Source organism: Micromesistius poutassou (assembly GCF_964030765.1).
Source record: "Micromesistius poutassou genome assembly, chromosome: 5".
NCBI classification, from domain to species: Eukaryota; Metazoa; Chordata; class Actinopteri; order Gadiformes; family Gadidae; genus Micromesistius; species Micromesistius poutassou.
The window spans coordinates 15,377,216-15,396,925 of record NC_140275.1 but is presented as its reverse complement, the minus strand read 5'-3'; the positions used below and the strand labels follow the sequence as shown (position 1 = coordinate 15,396,925).

General features: G+C 47.7%; 1 protein-coding gene across 8 annotated transcripts; it reads left to right on the top strand.

Annotated features, from left to right (window-relative positions):
• Window positions 1–216: 216 nt before the first annotated feature.
• Window positions 217–19,710, top strand: atxn2 (ataxin 2). 8 transcript variants are annotated; one of them, XM_084468483.1, is made up of 26 exons: window positions 217–717; window positions 2,108–2,141; window positions 2,525–2,584; window positions 3,149–3,220; window positions 3,744–3,894; window positions 4,703–4,717; window positions 6,514–6,638; window positions 6,787–6,878; window positions 7,990–8,178; window positions 8,554–8,726; window positions 9,074–9,322; window positions 10,468–10,644; window positions 10,911–11,090; window positions 11,233–11,340; window positions 11,460–11,530; window positions 11,824–12,125; window positions 12,221–12,284; window positions 12,394–12,540; window positions 13,989–14,006; window positions 14,811–14,883; window positions 15,074–15,267; window positions 15,970–16,096; window positions 16,730–16,915; window positions 17,589–17,806; window positions 18,498–18,672; window positions 18,860–19,710. In XM_084468483.1, the coding sequence occupies exons 1-26, from the start codon at window positions 611–613 to the stop codon at window positions 18,886–18,888; spliced, it is 3,336 nt and encodes a 1,111-aa protein (XP_084324609.1). In that variant the 5' UTR covers window positions 217–610; the 3' UTR covers window positions 18,889–19,710. The 8 variants fall into 8 exon arrangements, with proteins under 8 accessions (XP_084324609.1, XP_084324606.1, XP_084324605.1 ...); XM_084468480.1 differs by having other exon boundaries at window positions 11,785–12,125; window positions 14,811–14,877; window positions 18,860–19,709; XM_084468479.1 differs by having other exon boundaries at window positions 11,785–12,125; window positions 18,860–19,709.

The window sequence follows — 19,710 nt, the reverse complement described above, 5'->3', positions numbered from 1 at the left end:
TCTTATATGCTACAAAAAGGTCTAAATGTACTTTTCCATTAGCTCAGTTGATGCAACATTTAATCATTATTACAAGTATAAAAAGTATTTTGAGTGTCAATATACATTATAGGAATGTTTCGTTGAAGATGTATTATTACGCCTGTCATATATCCTTCCGCGGCTTTTTGTCTCCTTTCAGACTGTTTTGGTCTTTTCGCTGTTAGCAACGGAGAGAACCCGAGATAGCTGTAAACCCGATTTTGAGATAATCAGAAAAATATTATTGCGTTAACATTACATATTGACAAGGGGTGCAAAACACACTTTATTTTCCGAAGAGTAATTGGCACTCGCTGTCTTTTTTAAAGATTCCGTTTCCTCTTTTAATACGGATTGTACATATTGCTAATTTAGTTAGCCCTTATTAGAGCGCTAGCCTGTTAGCATCGTTCTCAAGAAGCCAAGGTAGATAAGCAGGTTGACATTAGCTTGCTAGCTAGCTACCATTAGACTGCTAGCGAGCTGTCACGCAGGTGGACGCCGTCACATCGCCGCCGAACTGCAGCGTGGAGCTGGTCGTTTTGAACCATTAGATAACACTGCAAACGTTGTCGTTTATGGGATCACCATGTCAATGAAGGCCGGTGGAAATCGCAAGCCCGGCGGTGGCAGCATCGGCGGTGCCACCGCTTCTAGTGCCGGAGGAAGCGGCGGGGGCCGACACAATTTGGGCAGGTCAGTGAAAAAAATGCATATGCGTAATTAGAGAGACTGTGATGCAAATGCAACGTATCCCCAAATTACTACAATAAGGGCTGGGAACGGCACACGTTTTAAACTGGGACAGTTTGTAACGTTGTGGAAAACTATGTATATGAATGAGAACGTATTTGGGCCTTGGTATGTGTTGGCCGCCGAGCGTTGCTGTTAGCTTGGCCTGCTGCAACTTCGACCAGATGATGCCTCATTAATGTACTTTAAATTATCCACGTCTGTTGACATCACCCCATGTATGTTGTGTTGCATTCCCTGTACGATTGTGGTTTTCGTGTGAGGTTGTAGCATTTGGGTGGTTCCTTATTTATTAATGGTTACTTCAACCTCACGTTGCCCTGCACGAAGTTCATGGCTTGATAGCCAGCTAATTAGCCGATTGACAGTCCGTGCTTGTATGTCATGCTCATTTGGGGTTGGTGCGGCGCCAACATGATGCAACGTGACGATTTTGATATTCGCCAATTTGCAACGAAACACAACTCGTTTTAATAAGGGCATGCACGTAGCTATATATCGCCACAACGTGGCATTGACTCGCCAAGAATTTGATGTAAAATGTGTAGGCGCATGCATGAAATAAATGGGCGGGGGTGGCTATGGGGTAGAAGAGAGGATAAACCAGCCGATGGCTTTCAACCTTGACGTTGCCGTTGGTCTATGTGTGAGAAAGTGTCCTTGAAGTATGACATTTATGCATGTGTCATTTTAACCAATGCTACAAATCTACAGGCTATGCACACATATTGCGAGTGCGTGGCATTGGCGTGTTCCGAATAGCCTTCATTTTATTGGTCCCCGACAGTAGTTCGCATTAATTGCGTAGTCTTCCAACAGAATCATGCTCAATATGTCGAGGGGTTTAATCGTGATCGAAACGATGCGTTGTCTTTTATTCTTCTGTATGCCATTATGATATTAATGATGGTTTATCGGAATTTATCGGAATTTGGCAAACATGTATTCGGGGGAACTGGAATATAGCGTTCATTGACTCAAATTGGCCCTTCCATCGGATGTACAAGGTGCATCTCAGGACATACTGTTAAAAATCGAGGTTACGTTTATTTTCTCCCAACAGCCACATTATCATCAGTATCCAGTTGTACTTGCTATGTCTGAATGAAACCATCTTTCATGAGGGATGCTTTTGTTTTTAAAATCTAGAGAAAATTGCGATTATGTGATGATTGATGATATTAATTTGTATCCTTTTTTATACATTTTAATTTTAATTTTCTTGATTCAAAGATGACCCATATACAGGACTTCTACTCCCATATTGTTCCCACTTTTTTCTTTTATTTTTCAATTGCCGATCAATCTAAAATGCATTTCCCTTCTATTTCAGAGGAAGGCACAGTGGCAAGGGGCCTTCTGCAGCAGTAAGTAATTGACTTACTAGATATTCCTTGATGGGCTTGAGGTTACTTTCACACAAAGCTTTTCTGTATTGGACCTCGTACCTGCATACTGCGATGTTCAGAACAATTGGGGGCAGCCAAAGTCAAGAACATGGGTACATACTGGTCGAAATAGTCTTAATTGTCCTGTCTCCCTGATAAACCTGTGTTGGAGTAAACAATGTGTTTACCACACTGAATATTCCAAGACAGAAAAATAAATACAGTACATTTTACTATACCCAGATGAATGTGTATAACAATACATGGGTACATTTTGCCTCTGTATATACATTTCTATCTTGGGCGTTTTCTTAATTATCACACAATTAAACCATAACTATAGAATTTTCTTTTCTCTTGAGGTTGTCTTCAATGGTGTGTATGCAAACATGAGGATGGTCCACGTGTTGACATCAGTGGTGGTATGTTTATTGCATTTGTTGGAGAATTTAGTTGTAGGGTTATGCTAGGGTTACTTGTATCCGTTATGCTGAGCTAGTTGTAGTTATGGTCCTGTCTATCTGCTATTGATAGAATTCCCACTATGGGTGGGCATGCATGCTAAGAATCAATGCACTCATGGTGTTGTAACACACTTGGGGTAAATGCATCCGTCAATTGGCATATCCACTATGAGTCAAAGAGAGTATCCTGCACACTGCAGAGACGCCCGTGTTTGCATCCGCCTTATGCTTAGTGTAAATGAATCTCCTACCGCAGCATGCCATGCAGTCTGTCAAACAGCTTGTCATGCCCAACATGCTGTCCTCTCGGAACGGTTCTCTGCGCCGCAGTAAACAAAAGCTGTGTAATTACTAGAAAACAGCTGGTTGCGAAAACAAAGCAGTTATCCGATCAAAGATTTGATCTTATTCTCCGGAGAACAGCTTTGCAGATCGTTTGGACTTGGCGCGTAATTGATATCAGCTCCAATCATCGTCGTGGTTCCCTACTGTTGTGATATGAATGTACTCTTGTTCTCATAGGGGACCAAGTGTGAGCTGAAGGTGAAGAACGGAGCAGTTTATGAAGGAGTGTTTAAGACTTATGGTCCAGAGGTAAGGATGACGTGAAATATTTCTCGGCCCTAACGTATACAGTGCTTTACTGTAAAGTTAAATAACGCCAGCGGTTGAAGTTAATCAGGGAAGTTCATGCCTAGGCAGCACTTGTATGCAGCTTCACCTCTAAGGTGGATTATATAAAGATAACTCCCTGCATATTTCCTTTTAAGGAAAGGAAGTATGTGGTCCCTCTATTCTTCCTTTTATGGGGTTTTATTTTCCCAATACCTCCCCTTTTTAGGTGGCAGTTTGTACAAAAACTGAACCTAGCCTCAGAATATGACGTTCAGAGTAGCTGTAATTGCAGAGATGGGTTATAATGCAGTTTTATGATACTTCATTAATATCTTAAACAGCTTTTAAACGTTTTAATTTATATTTCGTCTATCATTCATATCCGTTTATTACCTTAATGAGGTGTTGTGAAGGGACTGACTTGATATGCATTCTTGTTTATTATTAATACATTGGTGAAAAAAGAAAAACATAACCTTTTCGTTGGTCCTGTGCCCGTCAGTGTGACCTGGTGTTGGACGCGGCCCACAGAAAGAGTCCCGAGCCAGCCGGGGGTCCAAGAAAGGAAGATATTGTGGAAAGCATTATTTTCAAGGCCTCCGATGTGGTGGTGGTGACCTTCAAAGATGTGGACCCCAATTTTGCACGGAAAGGTATAAAGTCAGAGAAAAGGATGGCTCCTGTTCTACTTGTTTCAGCATCTGTTTTCGCCACATACATGGATAGTTTGTCTGGTTAATATATAATGCGACAAAACCAACGCAAAACTGAATGAATATCTGTGTAAATTGATCTAGTTTAGCCTGTATTTACAACCATTGGTGTCAATGAGTGTGAGCAGTCTGTTATATTGCATCTGTTCAGAGTGGTCAGCCATTGAAAAGTAATGTGAATTATTGATCGGTGCAAAGGTCTCCCTGGCACAGCAGGGGCACTCAATAAAGACTGAATGAGCCTCCTTCATAGAATTCATTGGGACTTGCACAGCTTCTCATTTGAAATACGCCGGTCTATTTAGGATGGACGTGATAAGGAGCCACCGATGTGACTAGGCTCACTGCATTTATCAAAGATTATGCCATCCAGAAATGTAACGATGCGATCAGTCTCACCATCAAGTGACGTATTGTGTATTGTTTTACTACGTGAGCAGATTTCTCCACTAAGATATTTCAGGTTCAAGAGTCTTTGGTAGTGAATACATTTGTAATCCTATTTCAAATACAGTATTTAGAACACTGCATTCATCAATTTCTATGAGAGATTCAGACTGAGGTCCTCATTGAGTAAGATGTGCAGTATTGTATACTTGGATTGTGTAGATGGATAGATTAGTCAGTCATAACTGATCAATAGGTAAATCGTCATCCAAGTGTGCGATACTGTGTACTGTGCGGTAGAGTGCCTACTCTCTGACACTCTTTCTTACCCTACTTCTGTTTCTCTTCTCCCACGGTTTAGTCTCATCAGATGCAGGTAATATATCTGTTTTCTGTCTTTGCACATTCCTGAATTCACATGCACCTTTTTTTGTTTAAAGATGGAAATGCATTTCAAGATACAACCCACACCTCTAACAATATAATTATTAACATTTAACAACATATGATTGGGGAAAAAGCACTTGTGTTTGGAATGAGGCACGCATGGATGTAACCTCTGACTATATTTTGTTCAATATCATGGGATCTTCCTGAGTTTACTGTAGCCTTTAAAGAGGCAATCACAAAGATCTCCAATTAGTTCTCTTTGGCGCCACCTATGGTGGAAAAAATCAGCGAAACACACTCACACACAAGTGACTTGAAGAGTGAGTCTGATGCGGTAGTTCCATCATACCCTCTCTGTGGGGGTGGAAAACGCAGTCCATATGCTCAATCACCATGGTACTGCCTCAATTGGCAGTAGATGGTGACTTAACTGAATATTTGGAGATCTCAGAGATTGCCACTTTAAGCTTCATGTTGGGTATGATGGAGATTCCTAGGAGCTCTGCTACTAGACGAGCAGTAATACAAAAAAAGATTTATGTATCGTGTCATTATTATTCTTCCAAATTCAGATTCCAAACGGTTATTTTCCATGGTTCTTTGACTCAAACACATGTGGCACTGTTACTTGGCTGTGTTTTGCCCTGCATGAGCTGACACAAGGCTGGGTATGGACTCCTCATAAATACGCACTAGTCGTTTGAACTTTCCTTTAATCCTTCCATTTCTTTTTCTTTTGTTGCTGATTTGAATGTCCTGTTCCGGATTATCTCCTCTAATATGTCCTTGTTTCTCTAACTCCCTCCTGGTTTGGAAAGTGATATCTGATTTAAAGATGATGCGCCTTTCCTCTCTTAAAATTCCTGTTTCAAAGCAATGCCTTGCAATTACATTGTTTTGGCTAAAATGTGGAATGTAAAAGTTCTCTTAACTCCAGTCAATTGTAATGCATGTTTGCTTACTCCCACCAAAGCCCTCTTTGATTTGATTTGTCTGCTGATTTGCCTAATTTGTACCTCACAACATTCTGTGTGAATACACAATTTCAACCTATGAGCTTGACATGGTCAGGTCCTGTCAGGCCAACTTGCACTGCAGTGCTGATCATGTATTATGTGATGGATCAAGCCTTCTCCCTACCACTTAATGACAGAAGGCTGAACACAGGGGGACATGGGGGAGAGCTGAATATTATCAGCCCAGGGCCTGGTATGCTTTATGCACACGGCCCATCTGTGCCAGTGCTGGAATGAGATCAGACCTGGGTTCACTGAGATTAGATTTCCTTGCAAATACATTTGATCCCCCCCTCCCTGATTGGCCTGGCTTAATTAAGCTATTCCCAAAGTAGGGACATAAGAATGTGAGAGTGTGTTAGGGTGTTGGGTGTTAGTGACATAGAGGCTAGAATATTGAATGGATGAAACCAAGGATGGTTTTAAAAACGCATCTCTCACCTCTAACAACGGTTCAAAATTGCAATAAAATGGTTTCTGCTCTCCGCTGGAAGAAGTCGATTTCTCCTTGACAGGCAAAGTAGTGAGTAGGGCTGTATTTACGAGGCCATAATATGCCTAATTTCATTCAGTAATACTTTGGCCGGTTCAAGCAATTAATCCGGTGTTTTTATAGGCATTGGGATTCCTAAGAGCCCAATGCTGAGGCTCTTCATAATTGACTCACTGAGCCTTACTATAAACGCAGCAATAGTGCACACAAACATACATACTACATACTGCTTCCACTGGAGCATATAGATAACTGTATGTGTGTGTGCCGTAGACAACTTTACAGACGCCGCGGTGAGCGGTCGTGTTAACGGGGAGCACAAGGAGAAAGATCTGGAACCTTGGGATGGAGGGGAGACACACACCTCCGGCAGTCTGGAATCACTGGACACGGACGTAGTAAGACAGACAGACATGCATGCATACATACATACTGTACATACATACACCATTTTATAGCATTCTTCTCTGAATCTACATGTTTTTTTTTTCTCTACACTAAAGAAGAGGGCTAACCGGATATGCCTCTTTGTTTTGCCTTCTTTAGTCCAACGGCTGGGATCCCAATGACATGTTTAAATACAACGAAGAGAAGTACGGCGTGCTGTCCACGTACGACAGCAGCCTCTCCACATATACGTAAGCCTGCCCCTTCGCCTCGTGCATGTCGTGGGTTTTGAAAGCTTGACTTTTGCAAAGATTCAGTAGTTTTTACCAGAGCACCCCCTTTAAGATGGTAAAACATGTATAATTTATGTATGTTTGCATTTTATTTCATTAACATTAAATTGGTGGTGCACATACTTGGTTTAGTAAGAAACATGGACTTGTGCTTCGCCTACTAACCATTTGACAATTGTTCATAACCAATATTAACACAACAAAAAGGAGTACCTCAACTTCAATTGTTCAAAGCAGCCCAATTTGAGAGAACCAGCTCTTCATTAAACTAAACTCTGCCTCGTTAAACCACTGAATCGTAGCGGCGGAAGCTTATTTGACTCTGGTGAATTCCGTCTTGGATACACTGGAGCTTGTGTGTATCCAAACAGTCGGGTTCTCTAAATAAATCACGGTATCTATCTTAACTTGTTATGCCAAGTATTGCCACCTGGAAACAACAGTAATGTGCTTTGAATCATGCTCCTGGGTGTGCGTGGAGAACTATCAGCTTTTGTAGGACCAGCTGGGCTTGACGATGACTACGTTGAGGCAGCCAGAGAAGGGCTGCTTGAGGAGAGAGACTGCTGCTGTGCCCTTGAAAAAAGAGCATGTATTTGTGTTGAACGTTCATTTTTGTGAACTCTGCTCAAGTAGCAGATACAGAAAATCGTGTCTTCTGTTTTGCATCAGTACTCACAGAGCTAATTGATTGGATGCCAGTGTCCTAAAATAGAAGCAAATGACAAAGTGAATTCATTAGAAATGAAATGTAATGCTTGGTAAACCGAATATTAAAAACACTAACGTACCCCTGTTATTGTATATTGTGTATATATATTGTAGTCTGCTCCTGTTTCTTGTAGGTTTTTAAACAATTTGGCAAGAAATGGTGGGTGTTCATTTAAAACGGGAACGCACATTTTACAAATAGGAATAAAGCATTTTTATTTTAAGAAAAAAAAACCCTACCTGTCAAGGCTAAAGCCGGCAGCGGGTAGCTGGAGGGACTGCTTCTGCTCCCGCCTTATCAGAGCGGCACCTTGGCCACCTGTTGATGTGAAGGCTGTTCTTTCCCCCCCCCCCACAGGGTGCCCCTGGAGCGGGACAACTCGGAGGAGTTCCTGAAGAGGGAGGCACGTGCAGCCCAGCTGGCGGAGGAGATCGAGGCCAGCTCCACGTACAAGGCCCGCGTCGCCCTGGAGAACGACGAGCGGTCCGAGGAGGACAAGTACACGGCGGTGATGCGCGGGGAGCGGGAGGCGCATGCGCTCAGCAGGTGATGCAGGGCCCGCACGCTCGCCCCCCCCCCCCCCCACCACCACACCGCACCGCAGCACACGCACGTACTGCGGTTTGAACATATAATATATATATATATAAACATGTGCACTTGGCAGAGAAAAAATGTGTAAATAATAAAAGCTTGATTATTATATTTCTTTGGAATGCGTTCTTTTGTTATTGACAGCTCGCATACTTTTCTTTTCACTTTCAGCACTAGAATGCAAATTCACTCATACACATTTCAGTGCCGCACATTTTTCGCATACGGCTTTTTGTATTGACGAGAATATATACTAACAGAACTGTTAACGCGTGTGTCTTGCACCTTTGCCTGGTGATGGGCGTGGCCATCCGTGTGCTCGTATAGAGAGAACAAGTACATTCCCCCTGGCCAAAGGAACAGAGAGGCTTTGTCTTGGGGCGCGGGGCGTCAGAACTCCCCACGCCTGGTCCAGAGCTCCGCCGGACCCCCACCGCCTCGCCCGGGAGCCCACGACTACAGCCCCAGCGCTGGGGCGGATCAGCGTGTGGTCAACGGAGGTATGGATGGATGTGGAGTTGATCAGTATTGACAAAAAATGCAACCCAACCGTCCTTCCAAATAAGGCAATGCATTTAGTTTAGGTTTTGATTTGTCATTGGTTGAAAGACATCTGCACAGTTGTTGTAATCATTTACTTCTGAGCAACCACTTCTGTCACTAATCATAGAATAGCTTTTATTTTTTAAATTGTTTTGTCAATTGAGGTATTTTGTTGCTGCCTTGCTTCTCTCCATTTATCCATCCTCCTCTTCCATTGTGTTAGTGTGATGTATGGTCGTCGTCAGTAAATGGTTCCTTTCTTCTGTCAATCATCCTTTTATCATTTGTCCATCCCTCTTTTTAGGTCCATCCCATTGGCCCTCGCCCTGTCCATCTCCTTCCTCCCGCCCCCCCTCTCATTACCAGTCTGGTGCATCCTCCCTGCCTCCCCGGGCCGCCACGCCCACCAGGCCTCCTTCCAGACCCCCCTCCCGACCTTCCAGACCTTCCTCCCATTCCTCCTATCCCTCCTATCCTTCCTCCTCATCTTCCTCAGCCCACCATGGGCCGGTGCCGCCAGGCTCCACTGTGCCCAAACGCATGTCTTCGGAAGGTACCCACAACAGTGGGGAGTAGTCCCGGGCAGAAACACTAGCTCAAGGCACATGGATTGATGTTGGCATAGAGTTGGCTAAATGAAAGCAAAGGTGTCTTAAACCCAGAGTTGTGACACCCCTCGTTGAGACATGTTTTTGCCCGGACATAGTGTGGAGCAACAAAACAGCAGAACAACATTTTGCTTTGACAACTGACCTTAGAGCAGTTTAGTCGCTTCCCTGTCGTGAGGATTGGTAGTGAGAAACAGATCTTTTGTCAATGCATAAGGCTTCACAAGGTTTCACCTTGCATGAGAGTGTCACCCAGTTTTTGCAGAGCCTTTCCGTCAAGCGGAAGTTATGCCACAGTCTATAACAGGTCCCCAGTGGCTGGACATTTTTCATCACACATTGTGACGCAACGTTCAGTGATCAGTTTGCTTTTACGATACATTTGGTACCGAAACGTTTATCCCGAATCGACTGAGTGTCTCACACATTCTACAAGGCTTTGCATGGATGGAGAATGAATCGGTCTTCAGCTGCACCTCTTTGTTTCAACCACTCACATCAGACCTGCTAAAGTACACCAGGGGTGATTAGTTCATATATTTTATAGACCATTTAAATCTCATTAGCTTGGTAATGTGACCCTTGAAGAGGTCCGTATTTCTGCCACACTTTTATCTCCTGGCTCCCACCCATTGTCCGACAGCTGTTTTTTTTCTTCTTCCTCTACCACTTCCGCCTCTGTTTCGTTTCCCTTTTTGCCTGTTTGTTTCATTCACCTTTGGTTGCCATGTGTACAGTGTGCTGTGGCAACACACGGGGTCACCCTGTGTGTGTGTGTGTGTGTGTGTGTGTGTGTGTGTGTGTGTGTGTGTGTGTGTGTGTGTGTGTGTGTGTGTGTGTGTGTGTGTGTGTGTGTGTGTGTGTGTGTGTGTGTGTGTGTGTGTGGCAGATCGGTAGATTACCAGCTCCTACATATGCTGTTATAACAGCCCTAAATAAAGGCTCTGACTGGATTTGTTAGATATCTGCCACAAGGTGGCGTGGGGACAGAGAAGACTGTAGCTTTGCGATATCAGTCCGTTGGGGTTAATGCTGTCTACTTTTTAAAATCATATTTTTATTTGAATGTTTCTTTCCTCTCCATCTTCAGGTCCACCAAGGATGTCTCCAAAGTCCCAGCGGACTCCCCGCGCCCACAGAGTACCCCCTTGCCGGACCAGTGCAGGAGTGGACTTCATGTCCCACAATGCCCCTGGTGAGGTGCCAGTCACCCAGCAGTCTAGGAGTAGCTCCTCTGGGGGAACGTGGTCCTCTGTGGTCAGTGGAGGTAAGGCACATGGGTTATGGGTTTAACCCATCTTCTCTTCTCTATTTGTTTTAAAGCCCTTTCAGAATATTATATTGTACTTTTTAATATGCAGAAACAATACATGAGTCACATCTGAAATAACCTTTTCAGTTAAGTAATAATTGATTAATTTGTTAGATAAAGGCTCTCAAAAGTACTTGGATCCGTCATACAAATGCTTTTACTTGCTAATACTTACAATACATGTGGTCAAACCCATCCTTCTACCCCCATGCTCCCTGCAGTCCACAGACCCCGCTCCCCCCGTCAAAACAACATGGGCGGAGCCTCCCCAGGCCCCGCCTCCCTGGCCTCACCCCAGACAGGTGCAGCTCCAATGGAAGCGTCCGCCCCCCCGCCGGTGGCCACCTCTCCTGCCGCTGCCATCCCCATCCCTGGCACGGGGGCCGGTCCCACTGCAGAAGGTGAGACCCTTGCTCTTGCCTCCACTGTTTCCTTGCTTTCTCTCATTACATGTGTAAGGTAGTTTGTCCATTGCTTTTAGAGGAAGGACTCGTCTCTCCCACTCACTCACTCACGCTGTGCTTTCCCTCTGCGTTCTTCAAGGGAAAGAGAGCCGGGTCCAGGAGACAAGACAGACGTCGCCCACGGCGAATAAGGAGAACATCAAGCCCCTTGATAGCACCCCTAGTATAACTAGACCCGTGTGTAAAGGTGAACTCGGGCTTGCAGTCACTGTTGCATTTCATCTGATTTGGTGACATTGGTCTTGTTGATGAGTTTAGTGGAGGAACTAAACCACAATCCTTGTCTCTTCTCTTATTCCCCTGCAGGACCACCTTCCATGGCTCAAGACCACAGAAAACAAATAGACAATTTAAAGAAATTTAGCGTAGACTTTAGGGTAAGTTGAACACAGTTTTCTTTCTTCTAAAGTAAAATGTTCAGGCATGTTGAGATGCAAATGGTGTTGTGACGCACCCTTGTCACAGTCCCATGCTGAGCGGGACACAAACGCAGGCCGTGTACAGCTACAATAACACAACTTGTATACAGTCTTGTATTCACAACTTACTACCCTACCCATTTTTATCAGCAATCTGATATATCCTTACCCACTTATCATCTTCTCTCGCTCTTTCTCTCCATGACGTCCAGTTGCAGTCCAGCTCTAACGCTGAACCCGTGTTTGACCAGATGAAGTCCCCCAGAGAGCCCGGGGACAAGCCCAAGGACCCTCCCCTAGACAAGGCCTCCGCTCTGGGGCAGGAGGGCGGTGGCGATGAGGGGGCGGCGGCGGCCCCCGGCTCCGCCCAGGGCCCCCCCGCCTCGACCGGCAAGCCGGGCAGCCCCACCGTGTCTGCTGCAGCATCCTCCCCCTCCGGGCCCGACCAGAAGAGGCTGGGGCCGGATGTGACCTCGCAGGGGGTCCAGACCACCTCTCCCTCCACCTTCACCAAGTCCGAGGACCGGGAAGAGAAGAAGGAGGCCGTGCAAGAGTGAGTAGGAAGGGAAGAGGGCGTGGCAAGGAGGAGGGGGAAACCTGAATGGAGGTGGAGGGAGAATTGTTCATGTTTATTCTTCCCTATTGCAGGCAGGTGAAGAAGTCCACCTTGAACCCCAACGCCCACGAGTTCAAGCCTCGGTTCAATGCCCAGGTCAGTCAAAGGAGGCCGCAGACATGGGATTAAAATAAACTGCATTGAAAAGAGTCCCGACCGGCCCCACATGTGGAGCGTACTCAGCCGCGTCTCGCTTCCTTTCCAGCCGAAGCCCGCCAACACCCCCACGCCCCCACGGCCGCAGGGCCAGCCCAGCCCCTCCATCGTGGTGCAGCAGCCCCCTGCTGTGTACAGCCAGGCGGTCTGCTTCCCCCAGATGTACCCCCTCACGCCCGTCAGCCCCGGAGTGCAGGTGAGAGGCAGCAGAACCCTGCGGTAGAGAGGCCCCCGCGTGCAGACCCAAGCCTCATCTTTCATTGTGTGTCGGCCACAGATTAAAAAAAAAAAACACTAAAATGATTGCGTATGCGGTCTGAACCGTAGGTCACTCCTGAAGTCCTAAACAAACTGATCGCATCGCTCGCGTGGTTAAGTAAATACACTGCAGCACTGATGCCTGCAAGTCAAACGTTCAAAACTGAAAAGCAATAAAGTGTATAAAGAACCAAAGTCCCCCAATATGGAATACGCTGGAAGAAAGCTGTGTTCTCTTAAACTCAACGTCCGTGGGGTCCTTCGGATTAGTGTTTAAAACTCGCTACACGCAGTATATTGATATTAATGCAATCATAACAAAGACCATACTGCCACTCCATCCAAACCACATCTTTCAGCATGCTTCCACATAGTCTTCTGCTCTTTCCCCTTATCCCTCTCTCCCATACAACACACGTTTGAATCCTACCCATTGTTTTCCTCTCTGTGCATCCATCTTCTGTCCTTGTTTATTTCCACCCAGGAGAATGGGGCTACCTCTTTTTTATCCTTTCTGTGTCCACTCTCTGTCCCCAACACACACCTTTTGTGCGTTGTTTTGTAAGCTGTTTTCCTACATCATTTTTTAATGCACAGGAGATGCCGCTTCTTTTCATGCTGTTCTGTCAACTCTTTCATCTGACACGTGCGCACACACACTATACATATTGTGCTTTTCCCTTTAACTCCGCAGCACCACTGTGAAAATATGTCTCCAGCAAAATGCAGACTCCTAGTATACCTTGACAGGATGCTATTTTTATAGTGTTTTTTTTTTTTTTTCTCCCTAACTCATAGTGAGCAAAACATTTTGTTCACAATTCACCATTTGGAAAAAAGCATGACAACAATCCCATCAAAAAGGTAACTTGTAATAATAATAATTGAATAACATTAAATTATTTAGATGCAATACAACTGAACCGCGGTCAGGGAGTGGCCACACACGTGTTTCACTGATGGTCACGGACCTCTGCAAAACGTCAAAAGAAAAGCACTGCGAGTTCAATCGATCAATGGAAAATAAAAAAAACTTTTGACTTTCTTTAGAAGGCTGCTGTAGGCGTGTCTGTATTTTACCATTTGTTAATCGGTCCATTTTAAAAACTGCCCATTAAGCAGAAAAGTCTTTCGAGCCGACAGCCGGCTGCAGCCTCCGCCTACGGCTCCATCGATGCAGAAAACCGACAGCTTGTGAGCGTCCATATCTTAGTTGTCCTGCCAGTGGCTTTAAGGAACACTTGGTGAACCAACGTCAGTCAAGACCAAATGAGCAGCATGGGTGTCAAACTAAAGACTGGTTCTTTTTTCCCCCCCTTCTCCCTCTCTTCCTCACTCCCTCTCTTCCTCTCTCCTCTCAATCTACTCTCTGTCTCTCTCCATTAGAAAAGCATAATCTGGAAGGTTTGTGACATTTTCTAAGATTTCTATTATATCTTTTTCTTTTTTTTCCTTCCGCCACACAAATCCACATTGACATGTTTTTTGCTTGCCCCTGCGAAGTAATGCCCGTCGGAGGTTTGCCAACTTCCTACTGCAATTCCTTCATTTTTTCCTCTTTTTTTTTTTTTTTCCACGGGGGTCCTTTTCATCTGCATCCTAGTTACCGGGGGCCACCATTACCGTAGTGTTCCGCTGTCACCCTGTCATCGTAACGGATGCGCTCGCTGATGAGCAGTGACGGGGGATGGCTTACCACCGATGCATGGCACACTTGAGACATGGACTTGACACGCGTTGTATTCGGGTGGTAGTGTCAAAAGATAAAGAGTGCATCTCGTACACTGGTGTAGCTTTCAGAGATAGACTCGGGAGGAAGCAGGGAGAGTGCATGAAACCCCAGGTAAGGGATTAGACTTCTCCTCTCAGACCCTGGCCCAAAAGGCATGCTGGGATGTGTGGGTATGTGTCGGCACCCACACACGCCAACCACCTGGTGTTGTAGTTCTGTGTGTATGTTGGTGTCACGGACCACACGACGAGCGTGAGTGTGAGCGCCGTATCCTCCCCCCTCCCCCGCAGTCCTCGATTCAAAACAAACCCGGCCATCTCCCTGCGAATGGCCCGGTCACGTTCCCTCCCGTTTGTTTTTGAATCAGGAGGGCAGAGTGAGTTGAGTGACAGTGGGAATGAGTGGAGAGGCCTTTGTCCATGGTTGTCCTGTGTCTCACCCCTTCTGTCCCCTCTCTTCTCTCTCCTCCCCTCCAGTCTCCGGCCATGTACCACATCCAGGTGCCCCACATGACGGTCAGCCAGTCTAAACCTTACAGACAAGGTAAAGGTGAGCACAGCCCCATCATTCAGGTCAACATTTCATCTCCACACTCGTGACGTATTCCTAAAGAGCTGAGACGCTGCACGCTTCTTTACTTTCTATTACGTTCATGTGGAGGTGAGATGATACCACTGCTACCACTAAATGCTTTCTCTTCCCACCACCCGGCTGCTCTACGTCCCACTGTGACCTCCAGTACCCAACATGCCCCAGCAGAGGTCAGACCAGCACCACCCTCCCGGCACGCCCAACATGATGCACCCGGTAACGGCTGCAGCACCGCCCCTTGTAGCGCAGAACCCCGCCTACTCCGCCCAGTACTTCACCTGCAGCCCGCAGCAGTTCACCAGCCAGCCCCTGGTGCAGCAGATGCCCCACTACCAGAACCAGGTGAGCGACAGCAGCGGGTCAGGGTCAAGGCTCGTAGACTGGCCGCTGAAACTCCCAGGACAAGTCAACGCCAACTACTGATTTTGGGCGTAGTACTGGAGAAAGATTAAAAAAAATCCCGGACAAGGATACAAAAATAAAGAGATTTAGTAGAAAGCAATAAGTATATCACAGGCTTATAATATTAATGACAAATTAACTTATCCAATCATATACAAAATCCAATTATGTTCAGATCCAGCTATGTGCAAAAGTAAAAGTTATACGCAATTAAGAGGAAGAATATCAGTATTAAAGGATTTAGGTTAATACAAGCAGCCTGATGGCTTCCCAGCTGTCTGACGGGACACTGAAGCGGTTCTGATCAAACAGAAGTACATTGGCATGGCAGAGGACTCCCTCTATAGGTTAAACCCATGCTATTGCACGCCTAATCTCTGATTGGCTGACGGGTTTACCCCGTCACCTGCTGAATTGGCATCAATACGACAGACTTGTCCTCAGCTTATTGAAACTGAGTTGGTGGGGGCGTCTCCAGGGTCCGTCCCCCCCCATGACCAAACCTGACCTCATTTGGGGTCTGGTCCATCTGTAACCGTCCCTCTGTCCTGTGTCCTCCCCCCCCCCCCCCCCCCCCCCCCCCCCCCGTCCCGTCCCGTCCGCCCGTCCCCCCGTCCCATCCGTCTGTCCCCCCGCCGCTAGGCTCAGCATGTGTTCAACCCGGTGATGCAGGGCAGCGCCAGGATGATGGCTCCGCCCACCCACGGCCAGCCTGGCATGGTGTCGTCCTCCACCACGCAGTACGCTGAGCAGACACACACCATGTATGGTAGGTCTGCCCATCACTCCCTCACCCCCCCCAACCCTCCCCACCTTCCCCCCCCCCCCCACGATGATTCCCGTCCTGGGCCCGTCGAGCCACACGGTCCCCCCCCCCCCCCTCGTGAGTGTGTGGACAACACGGGTGATTCCTTGCGCTACACGCAGCGGCGGTGAGGTGTGGGTGTTCCGTCGCACTCTGGCTGCCAAACCCCCCTCGCCTCCGCACATGACGATACGAGAGGAGAGTTTGCTTGGGATTCTTTTCTCTCTTTTTTTTTTTTTTTGTTCTCCCCCCGCTGGGAACTGCAGCGCCAGAAGCACTCTGTGATTGGTAGAGACGCCGTCGGGTGCTTGTCGAGCAACGGTGCCAGGAAACCCTCTCTCTCTCTCCGACGGGGTGGAGATCCGTTAGTCACTGATCGTGTTTCACCGCATGTGTGGGCATCCGGTCGCCGCGGTAACCGGACTAGCCGCGGGGGGGGGGGGGGTCGTGTGGCCGCCTAGCGCCGCTCGTGTGCCTCAGGTACCCCCGGGTTCCCGGCGCTGACGTTCTCCGCTCTGTGGTGTGTGTGTGTGTGTGTGTGTGCGCGTGTGTGTGTGTGCGCACGTGTGCGTGTGTGTGTGTGTGTGTGTGTTCCAGTGTCGCCTGGGCCCATGCCCCAGCAGTACCCCCACCCCAATGCCACCCTCCACCCCCACCCACAGCACCCTCAGCCCTCGGCCACGCCCACGGGCCAGGGCCAGCCGGGCGGGCAACACGGAGGGCCCCCCAGCCACCAGGCCGCCAGCCCGGTCCAGCACTCACAGCACCAGCAGGCGGCAGCAGGTGACTCCGAGCTCCCATCAGCCTCTTGCCTCCAGCGCCTCACGTAGCTCCTCACGCTCCGGCCCAAACGCCAAAAAAAAACAAAAAAAAAAAACAGCAACCACCGCCCCAACGCACCAAAGCTCAACGCCCAGAGCGCAATCGTTAACCACGTCCACTCTCGGTCCACTCCCACGCTGATCAATGAACACTTCCTCGCTGCCGCAGATTCTCCCCAGCGGTGGGGGGGGGGGTGGGGGGAGGGGTGGTGGTGGTGGTGGGGGGGGGGAGGGTGTATTTATTCCACCTCTGCCTGGCGGATCCATCTGAACGGCCTTGATGAGCGAGCGAGCGCGCGGCGGGATTTCACACGCCTCCTGTGTGAAGACGAGGACTCGAGGAAGTTCCGCTTCCATTTGCGCTCTGTCTCTGAGCTTTGGTGTGTCGAGGCCTTGACTGTGATTTACAGACGTTTCTAAACACGGGTCCAGCCTATCGACAGTCTCCCGTCGCTCTCGATCTTCTGCGAGTGCGGCAGAACGGAGGCTCTTCGCTGTGCGTTGATTTGTACCTCAGTATGAAGAGGCCCGCCGAGCCGTCGTTCTTATGCATGCTTTCTTTCCGTGTGTGTGCGCGTGTCCGTGTGTGTGTGTGTGTGTGTGTGTGTGTGCGTGTGTGTGCGTGTGTTTCCCAGCGGCGGCGGCGGCCCAGGCTCTCCACATGGCCAACCAGGCCCCCCAGCAGCAGATGTACTCGCCACTGGCCCCCAGCAACCCAGCGATGAACCAGGGGCCTAACCCCCAGTCGCCCCAGGCCTCCTTCCCCTCCCCCCAGCAGACAGTGTACCTCCACCCTCAGCAGGTGCAGGTGCAGCACAGCTACAACCCCAACCACATGCCGCACGTCCAACAGGTGAGTCTCGTCTCCATCACGCACGCTAGCAGGCGCGCGCGCGCGCGCACACACGCGCGCACACGCACACGCACACACACCCCGACTGCCAGGTAGCTCCCAGCCAATATAGCGCCTCTAGCCGTGTCCTGTTGATTGGTGTTCCCTCAGTTCTCATTCTTGCGTGCACATAGTAGTCCTTGGGTACCATGCAAGGTACTTTTAAATCCAAGATACACGTTATGATTATTATCACCCCCTCTGGCTTTCTCTGTACATATCCTCTGCATATTTTAGGACAAAACGCAGCCGTTCATTTTCCTGAGGAACGAGAAATACCATTTTATTTTGTAATTGTTTTTCATGGCTTTTCATTGAGCTGTATTAATGCATGGATTGCCAGAGGGCGCCATTTTGTCTGGTCTTGAGGACTGCTCTTGTGGCTGCGCTATATCCACAGCGCCCCGAGCTGAGCTACTCGGGTGCCGCTGTTCTGACGAGTGCTACGTGCATAAACATCAGGGCCTCCCCGTCTTTTTTTTCTTCTAGTAACCTGTGGTCCCTTTATCCTTATTTCCCTCTCTGTCTCGGTCTCTCGGTCTCTGTCTCGGTCTGTCTCTGTCTCTCTCTCTCGCTTTCTCCCTCACTTGCACACAAACGCGCCCCCTCTCAGCCGCCCCGTCTAACAGACAGCCTGCTCTTTGTCACCCAGGCTCATATGCAGTCGGGCATGGTGCAGTCGCACCACGGCGCGCCCGGCCACCCCCCCATGATGCTGATGGCCACGCAGGGCCCCGGGGGGCCCCAGCCCCAGATGCCCCAGAACGCCCTGAACCCCATCCCCGTCTCCTCCACCACACACTTCTCCTACCTGGCACACCCACAAGGTAGGCTCCCGGGTCCGCTCCGCCAGGCAGAGGGGGGATGTGTTGAGAATTGAGAACGTGTGAGGTTATGAATAGGTTGTTTGTTTTCGGTGCTCATCAACACACACAGAAGAAGCAGGTCTTTGTCATGTTCAACGGCTGGCGTCTAAACCTGAACTTTAATGTTCTTGGTTTGTCCTCCATGCAGTGCAGGCTCATCACCAGCAGCAGTTGTAGACAGGGGGCGCTGGTGAGCTGAAGGACCCTCGGCCTCGCACTTGTTACCCAGAAGAAGCTGAAAAGAACGACCCCCTTCCTCCATCTCCTCCTCCTTCTCCTCCTCCTCCTCCTCCTCCTCCTCCTCCTCCTCTTTCTTCATCCACACAAGACATGATACTCATCAGCTTTTCTTCTCCCCTCCTCCTAACCCTCCCCTCCAAGTCTAGGCAATAAGAGAATGTTAACAGATTGATGCAGTGACGAAACCTTTTAACAAGATTAATATTTAACGGGAAGAACCAACTGTTTTATGGCCCTGTTGGCTGTTAAAGATATGGGCATACACAGACACAGATATGCAGTACATACAGACATAACCGTTATAAAAAAAATACGTCAACACACATTTTTGAGAGGGTCCCTAACAGAGTTTAAACTCGAGTCAGCTTGCCGAGCGAGGAGCAAGAGAGAGAGTAAGCAATTATAGGAGAGTAAAGAACAGAACTGGAACTTAACGTATTTTGTCTGCACCTTGTTATGGAAAAAAAAAAAATTCTTCCAACTTCTAGACAGTATTAATCCTACTGTTTAACTATTGCTGCTGCTGCTATGTGCTGCATTTGTTTCCAGTTACGTGACAAGTTTCTAACCAAATCACAACTATTAAAGTCGTTTTTTGGCGCCCGAAGACGAGGAGAACAGTTATTTATGAAACGATGATGGCCGAGGTGATTGGATCCCACTTCTCACCCGACCATTATGTAACTTTTAAGTTAAAAAAAGAAACTTTTACTTTGTAGATAATATAAATAATTTAAAAAATGAGCAAAAAAAATAAAA

Excerpts from the sequence above, each read along its gene's own strand:
- atxn2 (XM_084468479.1), top strand. The coding sequence starts at position 611 with ATGTCAATGAAGGCCGGTGGAAATCGCAAGCCCGGCGGTGGCAGCATC. Across the intron at positions 8,727-9,073 it reads TCAGCGTGTGGTCAACGGAG|GTCCATCCCATTGGCCCTCG; the intron begins GTATGGATGGAT and ends CCCTCTTTTTAG. Across the intron at positions 11,091-11,232 it reads GGCCGGTCCCACTGCAGAAG|GGAAAGAGAGCCGGGTCCAG; the intron begins GTGAGACCCTTG and ends GCGTTCTTCAAG.